Consider the following 12,513-nt stretch of genomic DNA (forward strand, 5'->3'; position numbering starts at 1 on the left):
AGAACTTGAACATCTGAGGGCAGTTTTCCAGAGGAATGGCTGCAAGGAATGGCGAATTCGGAAAGCCTTAAATCATACACCCTCCGTACAACCAACGGAAGCAGAAGAAGATTCTCAGAAAGGCGCAGCCATTGCATTAATTCTTTTTGTGGCGCGTTATCTGGCAAGATAGGGCGATTTATTCGGAAACCAAGTGAAGACGGTCGTCTGCACACCAGCCAAAACACAGGTGCTAAAGGTAGTGTGAAAGATGATCTTGGACTACGGATATCCGGTATCTATCCGATATCCTGCCAATGTGGTAAGACCTACGCAGGCCAGACACTGCGCACTGTCGAAGATCGTTGCCGAGAACCCCAAAATCATATTAGATTGCAGTGGCCTAACAAGTCAGCAGTCGCAGAACATTGCCTGAAGGAACTGCATGGAATGGACTATAACCATAACCACACCAAGATTCTGACACAGATATCCAAATTCTGGGACTGTGTCATTAATGAACCAAATGAGATTCCAGTTAGAGAACCACTAAAAAATCGTGATATCGGGTACACACTTAGCAAGGCATGGGACCCTACTATCAGAATGGTCAAGAAGAGGAATGAGATGCTAGATAACGAACTGACTGCGCGAGGGGGGGGGGGGGGGGGGGGGAGGGGGCAGGCGGAGAAGTAGCAGTGGTGCTGCCAGCGCGCGCACCTAGGTGCGAACCTAGGATGGAACACTGGATCAGCAGGAGCAGTGGGGTAGGGACGCTGGGCGCGGACGGCCATTGGAGCGGCCGACCAGAGAAAGAGGGGGAGGAGATAAAAGTGCAGCGCTGGCCTCCATCAGTCAGTTCATCAACGCACCTGACGATGCAACGTGGTCGGTTGCGAAATATGGTGCCCACTGGACACTGACATCCCGCAGTTCATTTGTGAACTATTTCGACAGACCATTATTTGTTCTGGGATGGCAAGGCAGATGGTCAGACGTGGACGACTGGAGCCTTGATAATGAGTATGCCTGCCCCTGTGTTTCCATGCTGTCCAACATCGAGCCACTGTCATATCAGAATGTCGCACAAATATTGCACGATTCGACCAGATGGCCAAACAAAGAACCACAATGAAACTTCCTGGCAAACTAAATCTGTGTGTTGGACCGAGACTCGAACTCCGGACCTTTGCCTTTAGCGGGCAAGTGATCTTCCAACTGAGCTACCCTAGTACGACTCACACCCCGTCCACACCGCTTTAATTCCGCCAGTACCGCGTCTCCTACCTTCCAAACTTCACAGAAGCTCTCCTGCGAACCAGGAGAGCTTCTGTGAAGTTTGGAAAGTAGGAGACGAGGTACTGGCGGAATTAAAGCGGTGAGGACGGGGTGTGAGTCGTACTAGGGTAGCTCAGTTGGTAGAGCACTTGCCCGCGAAAGGCAAAGGTCCCGAGTTCGAGTCTCGGTCCAGCACACAGTTTTAGTTTGCCAGGAAGTTTCATATCAGCGCACACTCTGCTGTAGAGTGAAAATTTCATTCTAAAGAACCACAATGATCCCCTTTTCAAATCCTGGTAGGTACTGACAACGCTGTCCCACACGTGTAAACGTCATCTCCGTGTCCTTCAATCAACATCTCACGCTTTTTACACTCTATTTATACCTTACTAGGTCTGATAACAATGATAAACACTAAGAACATTAATGCACTCTAGTGTGCCGTTCTACCTGTTTCAGAGATTTGCAGCTCTAGTAATTTACATATTGGCCAATGGTATGTACGTGTACGAAATTACATTATCTGACCACGTGTTTTGGGAGCTTCACATTTTGTGTCAGCCAGTGAATAATTTTTTTCAATCATCTTGTCTGGAATGAAGCTTGTATAATCCTCTTCAAACACATTCAATACTCGGCATTTCGGTATCTCTGCTGGGTCATCTGGATTCCACTGGTATCTCTGGATGGCTAACACTGTCGAAAGACAGTATCACGTTCACTTCTCCCGGGGAAGTAGAGCTAGTAGTTAAAAACCTTCAGGCGGGCTGTCATCATTGGGTAAATACTGAAAGAGGGGCATTTCAAAAATGTTGTCATTGCTGTGGTGCCGCCTCCATTGTTTCCTGGTTGTTGTTTATCTTGTTCGCTCGCTGTGGCTGGGTGTTTACTTTCGTGATGGGTAACCACGAAGACATAAGCCTGCAATCGTCGTCTCTATTGAGATTTTACTTATTCTTCGGTATTTCAACTTCTTCACGGACTTTCATTCTACAGATATTTCTTTCTCTGTCTAGCACTTGCTATGTTCTTGTAATCCATAACCTGATCACATTCGTCTTGTTGCTCCGCTACTGCTAATTTTACATTTTTTAAGTTACTTATTCATCCACAGATTCTTAACAAAAAGATATCAGAAGTATCATCTTAACTGATAAAGGAAAACTGTACAGACAGCTCGGTAAGGGTTCTTCTAATAAGCTGCTGATTCAGTCTAAAAAGTGTTATGTGGTCGCAGCGTCAGAAGGCAACGATTCTCATGAAATATTAACAGGTGTAATTATAAACGGCCGTATATTGCATTAGTGGTACATATCACTAGCGAAGAGAATGTAGCTAGACTAAGAGTGACACCTTCTAGTACGATATGTAAAGGCAACCACACCTGGAGTTGCCTTATAATGTAGATAATAAAGACACGTTTCGCAGGGTGATACTACATACATATCAGTGCGATGTTGCTGCAGAACACTTCGTTGTTACTAGTCTGGAGGATTGACCCGCGCCCGCATCTCGTGGTCGTGCGGTAGCGTTCTCGCTTCCCACGCCCGGGTTCCCGGGTTCGATTCCCAGCGGGGTCAGGGATTTTCTCTGCCTCGTGATGGCTGGGTGTTGTGTGCTGTCCTTAGGTTAGTTAGGTTTATTTAGTTCTAAGTTCTAGGGGACCTAATGACCATAGATGTTAAGTCCCATAGTGCTCAGAGCTATTTGAACCATTTTTGATTGACCCACCTCAGCGGCCGAGATCGTAAATACCCGTGGTTAAGCCGGTTTGAATGCACAGGGTGGAAAAAATTTTCGCAGCCAGTATTTGGCCGGTAAGGGGAGGTGAGGTGGTGGCGTGAAGTTCCTGATCACCAGATTTCCCGCCAACTTTCTTTTCTTTCTTTTGCTGGTGCCTTTTTCCCGCAATGACGCAGGGTCGGCATGGTTAATCGGAATTGGCAAGGTTAATTTAAGGGGTGGCCGGATGCCCTTCCTGCCGCCACCCCATACCCCCCAGGATGGAATTAGTGTACTCCGACTGTCTGTGTCTAGTGTAATCCATGAAATAGTGCGAATGAGTTCAGATGTCTGCGAGCCGTGTAACTGAGACGGGACGTGGGGACCAGCCCGGTATTCACCTAGTGGGCTGTGGAAAACCGTCTAAAAACCACATTCAGGATGGCCGGCACACCAGCCTCTGTCGTAAGCCGTCGGGTCGATTCGATCCGGGGCCGGCGCGCCTACCCGAGTCCAGGGAGCAGCGCATTAGCGCTCTCGGCTAACCTGGCGGGTACCAGATTTCCCGCCAACGTTCTGGTTTAAATACCAAACGTCTCATAAAGTGGGAGTGTGTGACACTGTTGAGGGTGATCAATCTGTCGGATGGGGATGTTAAACTTGGCACCCCCTTAGCTGCTATTCGCGCACCGGGTATTGCAAATATTTTAGTCGAGCATGTTGAAAATAAATAAACAACAATATCTGGAAGATTTATTAGGAATGTAAGTTATACCGACGAATGTAATATGGTACTCCTAGGGCAGCTGCATTAAGCTGGAATATTACAGAAGCTAAATATGAATGAAAAACAGCATTAATCGGAACAAACGTGATCGGAAAGTGCTGCTCATTGCTTCCAACCATTTTCTGAGAAATTACAACAAAGTGAAACGCCAAAAAGGAGAACTACAGTCAGTAACTATGAAATGAATCAATAGTGCGAGGGAGGTTCCGAATCTTTGTTCGTAGGAAAAAAGGAGAAACTGAAGTAATATAATGGCTCGTCAAGTGAATACTTACGTTAAATAAAATTACATCATAAATTATCCAAAGTGGCTAATGGACACCATGCTTTTGTTTGAAGGAAACAGTTAAAAACAACCCTCACTAGGATGCTTTATTTCGATTCTTTTCTTCTAAAATCCAGTGAACTTCAATTATTTTCTGGTTTGGAAGTGTTCTTTACTTTCAAATTCAGTAACGTAGACGATTCATCAAATTAGATTACACCGCCATGCTCCTAGAACAAAATAACAACGTAACTACAAGAGAATATTTATTCCCTTCTATACAGGAACAAAGTAGACAATACAGTATTATATTTGAAAAGGAAGAAGTATTTCACACCCGTTCAGGTTTCTCCTATGTTCTCAATCTATATTAACCAAAACTCTCTTTTCGTGACGAAGCAATGTTAACTTTTTGTACTCCCCCCAACTACGTCTGCTAGAACACATGAAGGTTTAATTTAACGAATTTAAAAGAAAAAGTTACTATCACAAAAATAGCACTTACCATTTACATTAAATTGTTTTGCTTTACAGGGCGTTTATACAGTAGTTACCGGTTTATAAAAGTAACTTTTAATTGTGAAAAGAGTAAATAATTTACAGAAAAGTTTGGTGCAGCAATGAATGCAGTTTTATCCCACCTGTCGCTGTTAGTTCCTGACGTTGCCGCTATGTGGCATGTGCGAATGAGTTATTCCAACAGTCATCGTGGAGTCATATAATGGTGCAGCGCCTAAACAGCGCTTATGGTTTCATGAATCAAAATCTGCGACTACAGGGTACAGACAATTCAGGTATAAATATAGCAAGCCATCACCTCACAAACAGTTATTAATTGCTACAGTCGTTTCACCGAAACTGGCTGTGTATCATATGGGACGCTGGGTCAGGATCGGCCAGGAGTCTCTGAAGCAGTTAACGTAGTCTGACAGTATTACAGTTTGATATGAGGTGGTGGCTTGCGATATTTAGTCCACAATTATCTCTGAATTGTAGTAACAAATTTTTATTCATGAAAACAGAAACAATACTACGCAAGTTCTGCACCATTACACGATTCCATGATGATTGCTGGAATTACTCATTCACACTTGCCAACTCGCGGGAACGTCGAGAACTAACAGTGTTAAGGCGGGAATACAACTTGAAGACACACCACTTTCAGTGCTCTATGAAACATTTCTGTAAGTTATTTGTCATTTTCACAATTAAAGGTTACTCTTGTATAATTAATTTATAAACTCGCTCTATATAAATTCCTGGTCGCGTAATGACACTCGATTAACCCTTAGATACATGAGTAGCTGGACAAGCAATATAGACCCATACCTCGAAATATTTATAAAATTGTATTACAAGAAATATTATAGAAATTCTTAAGGAGTTCGTGACACGGAATGAATAAGAAAGTGTCTATTATGATGTTGTGACCTTCGTTTAAGTGTAATATGATACACCATATTATACATTATACATTTTCCTCGGATTGAATTACTAAATCTCAGTCTTACTGGTCCACGCTAGATGATATGATCCTGAAGAAGAACACTCTTCACAAATAATTTCGCTTTATTTTCATATATTCGTTGCGCATTTGCTATATGTTTGAGCACTTCTCCTGTATAATGGATGTGGGTACATGAAATGTTTTGTTGGTAATCTAGTTTCCGCAATCGTCATCTGTTGGGCGTGTAGGACTTTCTTTTTGAGACGTTGTTGATTCCCCTGTCCATATCAGAAAAATTCTCCTTTTATCAGATTTACCTGCCATGTATGTGCGATGTTGCTGTAAATATAAGAACAAGACTAAACTGATACGTTGGTCATAAGATAGAATACCATCTTCTTGACTGCCCCTTTCACGTGTATGTACGTACCTCCTGGTCAAGAGAATCAACTGGCGATTTACATTCATTGCAGAAGAAAACTCTCTATTAGTTGTTTTTACCACCTTCATTTACAGCAGTTCTATGGTGCGGAGAACTTAGCAGTATCACACTTTTTTTCTTTTTGGTGACATAACATACAATTGTCAATTTGTCTTTCAAACCTAAGTGATGATGATGATGATGAAAATTCTCTGGATATGCAATCCATCATTTCTAGTGGAATTTCCATTTTCTTTTGTCACACTAGCTCTTACTGGACCGGGAGCAACTATTCCGCTAACTGGTGGCAATAATGTACTCCATGAGTTCCATCGTGACCGATAAGGAAATCTGTAGCATGTAACATGTACGAGATTCTTGAGTGTTCGCTTCACTTAGGGTGTTAGGAGCCACGAGTTCATTATACCAGGTACCAACAGTGTCTGAATCTCTACAATCTTGGTAATGAAAGTTACCTTCATCATCAAGTCGTTCAACAACAGTTGTTTCAAAATTTCGATCACTTGATCTGGCTTGACATGCTGTTCTTCCGCCTCTTACGGGTAGTATGACATGCAAGTTAAGAATAAAGCTGTCTTACATGATTATCCTGTTCATGAAACTAAACTTATGTTCATCCGGGAGATTTTGACATTGAGAAATACACTTACCTTCAAAAGAGTATTCGGTTGTAGCTTTTACGGTACTTCTGACCACACGACCAAGAGTATAATTGTGCAGAAAGGATAACTGTTAGCAGTAACTTGCTTTTTTAAAACACCATTCAGATAATTGACAAACAGATTACTGGAAAACGGTTTGCTAAGGGGTTTAAAAGACCCCTGTCATGCATGACATGTATAGTAGTAAAAATTTCAGAATTCGACTTGCAAAAAAATATACTTTGAAACGGAACTGGTTGTTCCGTTCCATATTTTTCTCAATAAATTCCAATACAAGTAAGTCTGTGGTAACAAGCAGAAGAGAATGGACCAAGCTGTGTTTATTTGGTTTTTCAATGATTTTTTATTTAGTGTGTGCCACGTTTCCTTGCATCCTTTCCCTTATGCGACCTTGGACTGTATGAATGAAATATTATGTGAAGTAGCAGAAAGTTTTGGTCAGAGGTCGCAGCATTGAATGAGTAGAGTGGTTTCTGTGGTAGGATAATACGAACCCCGTAAACGCGAACAAGTTTGGCAAAGATAGTGCGCAAGTCAGGCGGGACAGGTCGCGAAGGCACGAGTATTGGCTCTGTTAGGTTGGCGAACCATCCCCTCCACCACCTTTTGAACGAACAACGGTTAGGAGAGGTATCCGCAGGTCCACTTGTTTTTATTTATACACCATCAGTAACTCGCAGGGACCTGTAAAATCGTGGACCGCAGGATTTCGATAAACCATTACTACAGAGGGTAGCTTGCAGGAGCTGTAGGACATGACAAGCGACGGTAATCTTCCTACCAGGTCGAGTTATAACCTTAACTATACCACTATCAGTACGAAGGTTACGTAACAACTTACCGAAGAAAGTCAGTTGTATTTGCAAGGATTGAAAAAGATAGAAAAAAACTAGTTTTAAGACAATTTGTTGAAAAAGTGAAAAGTTGCCGTGTCTAAAAGGTCCCTGTTATGCCCCCGAGGGTTAACGAGAAGAAGCGGTTTTACCGAAATAGATCTGCTTCCATTCAAAACCAGATCATAAGTAAGTCGCTTGTGTCAAATGTTTTTGTATTGCTCGAGTTAATTGTTCCCGAAGTGAAACGGCGGCACAGATAACAACGCAGTCGAGTAAGATAATCGATAACAAGCTGGAAAACCAGCACAGCAAAAGAAATCTAGGACATTAATAACGCGACCCTAGACGGAATGCGTTACGTAGAGACCAGTGGGAGTGAGATCCCACAACTAGAACTGGAGGTCAGTTAATGTATTCAGACTAACTGTATTTCATTAACATTTGTTGTTTTCCCTCTGTATTCTGTATTTGGAAATCCTGCCAGAAAACGTGGGCAAGAAATCATCTGCGTACCATCAACACGCTCGACCTTCTTAAGTTATGTATTCTTAATATAAGACGACTATTATCTTGAGCGTTTTTTCGTAAGTTTAATAAACACAACAGATACACATAACATACGCTTTAATAATTAATAATGTATTCTCAAAAAAAAAGTTCAAATGTGTGTGAAATCTTATGGGACTTAACTGCTAAGGTCGTCAGTCCATAAGCTTACACACTACTTAACCTAAATTATACTAAGGACAAAAACACACACCCATGCCCGAGGGAGGACTCGAACCTCCGCCGGGACCAGCCGCAAAGTATTCTCGTTCACTATTTACAACAGTCTGCCAATGCTGGGGTAACTTTGCGATTCCGTTACTGTAGAAATGAAGTACACTACTGGCCATTATAATTGCTACACCAAGAAGAAATGCAAATGATAAACGGGTATTCATTGGACAAATATATTGTACTAGAACTGACATGTGATTACATTTTCACGCAATTTGGGTGCATAGATCCTGCGAAATCAGTACCCAGAACAACCACTTCTGGCCGCAATAACGGCCTTGATACGCCTGGGCATTGAGTCAAACAGAGCTTGGATGGCGTGTAGAGGTACAGCTGCCCATGCAGCTTCAACACGATACCACAGTTCATCAAGAGTAGTGACTGGCGTAATGTGACGAGCCAGTTGCTCGGCAACCATTGACCAGACGTTTTCAATTGGTGAGAGATCTGGAGAATGTGCTGGCCAGGGCAGCAGTCGAACATTTTCTGTACCCAGAAAGGCCCGTACAGGACCTGCAACATGCGGTCGTGCATTATCCTGCTGAAATGTAGGGTTTCGCAGGGATCGAATGAAGGGTAGAGCCACGGGTCGTAACACATCTGAAATGTAACGTCCACTGTTCAAAGTGCCGTTAGTGCGAACAAGAGGTGACCGAGACGTGTAACCAATGGCACCCCATACCATCACGCCGTGTGATACGCCAGTATGGCGATGACGAATACACGCTTCCAATGTGCGTTCACCGCGATGTCGCCAAACACGGATGGACCATCATGATACTGTAAACAGAACCTGGATTCATCTGAAAAAATGACGTTTTGCCAGGTTCGTCGTTGAGTACACCATCGCAGGCGCTCCCATCTGTGACGCAGCGTCAAGGGTAACCGCAGCTATGGTCTCCGAGCTGATAGTCCATGCTGCTGCAAGCGTCGTCGAACTGTTCGCGCGGATGGTTGTTGTCTTGCAAACGTCCCCATCTGTTGACTCAGGGATCGAGACGTGGCTGCATGATCCGTTACAGCCATGCGGATAAGATGCCTGTCATCTCGACTGCTAGTGATACGAGGCCGTTGGGATCCAGCACGGCCTTCCGTATTACTCTCCTGAACCCACCGATTCCAATTTCTGCTAACAGTCATTGGATCTCGACCAACGCGAGCAGCAATGTCGCGATACGGTAAACCGCAATCGCGATAGGCTACAATCCGATCTTTATCAAAGTCGGAAACGTGATGGTACGCATTTCTCCTCCTCACCCGAGGCATCAAAAAAGTTTCGCCAGGCAACGCCGGTCAACTGCTGTTTGTGTATGAGAAAGCGGTTGGAAACTTTCCTCATGTCAGCACGTTGTAGGTGTCTCCACCGGCGCCAACCTTGTGTGAATGCACTGAAAATCTAATCATTTGCATATCACAGCATCTTCTTCCTGTCGGTTAAATTTCGCGTCTGTAGCACGATATCTTCGTGGTGTAGCAATTTTAACGGCTAGTAGTGTAGTTTTGAGGCGAAGAACTTGTCGAGCCATGTTCGGAGCGCATTTCTTCCGGAAAGGATGTTCGTTGAAGGTTGTTCGATAGAGAAAGGAAAAGGTGAAAGTCTGAGGTCGTAAGATCAGGTGAAAGAGGTGGGTGCGGAGAGACTTCCCAACCCAACTCATGCATAGTATTCTTTGTAAGTCTAAAAGAATGCGGGCGGGCTTTCTCGTGGAGTAGGAGCACTTCACGCAACCTTCCTGGTCGTTGTCCTTGAACTGCGTCTGCAAGATGTCTCAGTTGTTGACAATAAATATCAACAGTGATGGTTACACCTCGGGGAAGCAATTCGTAGCACACCACACCGTTGCTGTTCCACCAGATGCATAACGTCGTCTTCCGTGGATGCGCGCAGGTCTTGGTACGGAGACTTGCAGCTTTGCTTGGGCTCAACCACTCCTTTCTTTTCTTTATGTTAGTATAAAGTCACGACTTAGTTCTGTAAGTTGCGATACATTTCTCACAGGATCACTAGTGAGACACTGTTTATCATCTCGCCGACACTTCTGGCGCTCTCTTTTAGACTTGCTCGATATCTTCTACGAGTTAAATTGTTTGTATTGAGCCTTCTCTACATTATTGGCATGGCTAGTCTGGTGTTCCTCTGTCTCGAAGTAGAATGTTGTCTTTTGTTAAAAGTCTCTAACTGTAATTTCCTGTTCACCAGTAACAACACAGGATAGAATCGTCAGTGTTATTCACGAACCAGCTGGTGACGAGCAAGCAGAGATGCACATATGGCCACCTGCTGATTTTTGTGATTTTGGCTTATTTCACGTGGTACTCATACACCCGATTTTTGAACCTTGCCCATTACACCAAATGCCGAACGATTGTGGAATGATCACAGTTCACCACATCTGCCAGCTCGCGAGTGCACTGACGTGTATCGTTGTGGATTAATGCGTTTAAACGATTTCATCAAACCCCGAAGGACATACTGAACGTGTAGAGTCACCAGTGTCAAAATGATCCTCCATAAAACGAGAAAAGCATTTTCTTCCCGTGCTCAGTCCAATGGCATTATCCCAATACATGGTCCAATGTTTCTGTCTGCCTCCACTGCTGTCACAACTCTATCGAACTCAAACTGAAGAATATGTGGCCGCGCGGGGTAGCCGCGCGGTTTGGATTTCTTGTCACGGTCCGCGCGGTTCCCCCTGTCGGAGGTTCGAGCCCTCCCTCGGGCATGGGCGTGTGTGTTGTCCTTAGTGTATTTAGGCTAGATTAAGTAGTGTGTAAGCTTAGGGACCGATGACCTCAACATTCTGGTCCCATAAGACCTTACCACAAATTTCCAAGAATATGTCGGAAATCTTCCGATTTCTCCACTTGGCACTCCATTTTCTAGCATCCACAGCTCTACTCTTTATCTCCATATAACAAAATGACGTATGTAGACTCACTTAGCAACAGTGACCTGCAAATAAAAAAATGAAAACCGATAAATGAGCCCATAGCAACCGGAATGCCAACACACAAAACAGAAACGATGCGAACTTATGCACCAAGCTAATATAAAAGTAAGCATAACCCCTTTCTAGTCCTGTCCGGAGATTAAAACCAGGGAGTGATAACATTAGTTCTGGAAGTTGCGGTGCATTTCTCACAGTGAGACACTGTTTACCATCTGGCCGACACTTCTCGCGCTCTCTTTTAGCACTTGCTTTATATCTTCTACGAGTTAAATGGTTTGTATTGAACCTTCTCCACATTATTGGCATGGCCAGTTTGGTGTTCCTCTGTCTCGAAGCAGAAGGTTGTCTTTTGTTAATAGTCTTTAACTGTAATTTCCTGTTCAGTCATTCATATCGATGACTCTTTCTTTTTCTTCTTATTTTGCTTTTGGTCCTCAAAAACTCTACAGAAATCATTGACTTGTTCAAAATTAATCACACAGAAAAACGAATCGCGGCATTTGCATACGTTTTGTTGCTCACCAGAAGTAGCTACTCTTGTAAACACTGCTGCACGATCCTTAATAGGTGATGCAACTACCGCGTGTATGTGGCGTCCGGATCAAAGCGATGCGAGTCCGCGATAAGTTCCAGTGTCTATGTTGCGCCAAACAATTGCGTACTGAGTGGTCGCCAGTGTATAGCGGCGGGACGTTTGAGGTCAGCCGTAATCAGCACCGCTTCGATGGTCAGTGATTGATAGGTGCACCCGATAAGCCGATATATAACAGCTCAGTAGCACCTGCGCGGCTTTCGTCAGTACCAGCCATGGACAGCGCCAAACACTCGGACGACGGCGACAGTAAGTACCTAACTCGGCAGCTTCTGAATCTCCTTACTGACGCTCTACCAAATCCTCTGTGGCTTTATTCGATTCCAAGAAGGGATAGCCTCTGCACAGGAACTAGACCTATGCAATACAGAACGAGAACCACCGCCATATCTTTCGTATAAGAAAAATTTTCAGACTGTAATTAAGGTACTGGTCTTCTGTACGAACACAGTCCCATACAGCAAAGAAACCAATAAAATACGTGGTGTTTCTTTGAACCAGCCTTTTCTCGTCGTGACGGCCTCCAGAGTCGTTACGAATTTCATATGTAAGAATGTACCCCTCGGCAGCAGAGCTGATTATTATAAATTTCATTACAGCAAGCAGACATAATATTTTCATTTAAAAGCCAGTAAAAAAAGGGTGTAATTGGGAGAATCGAATTTTTCTCATCAGTTTGTGCTTATTTTTTGCTTCTATCATCAGATGTTTCCGACAAGTTACTTCATGTCAAAGTCAATTGATAACGTGAGATAAAAACTTCGATCCGTTT

General features: G+C 43.6%; 1 protein-coding gene across 1 annotated transcript in view; it reads left to right on the top strand.

Annotated features, from left to right (window-relative positions):
* The first annotated feature begins 11,857 nt into the window (after positions 1-11,857).
* The window catches only part of LOC126482133 (solute carrier family 15 member 1-like), a 210,632-nt gene continuing 209,976 nt past the window's right edge, over positions 11,858-12,513 (top strand). Inside the window, exon 1 of the mRNA XM_050106110.1 lies at positions 11,858-11,990. Coding sequence (XP_049962067.1) covers positions 11,957-11,990 — 34 coding nt within the window. The 5' untranslated portion in view covers positions 11,858-11,956. The remainder of the gene's footprint in view (positions 11,991-12,513) is intronic.

Source organism: Schistocerca serialis, chromosome 5 (assembly GCF_023864345.2).
Source record: "Schistocerca serialis cubense isolate TAMUIC-IGC-003099 chromosome 5, iqSchSeri2.2, whole genome shotgun sequence".
Taxonomy (NCBI): domain Eukaryota; kingdom Metazoa; phylum Arthropoda; class Insecta; order Orthoptera; family Acrididae; genus Schistocerca; species Schistocerca serialis.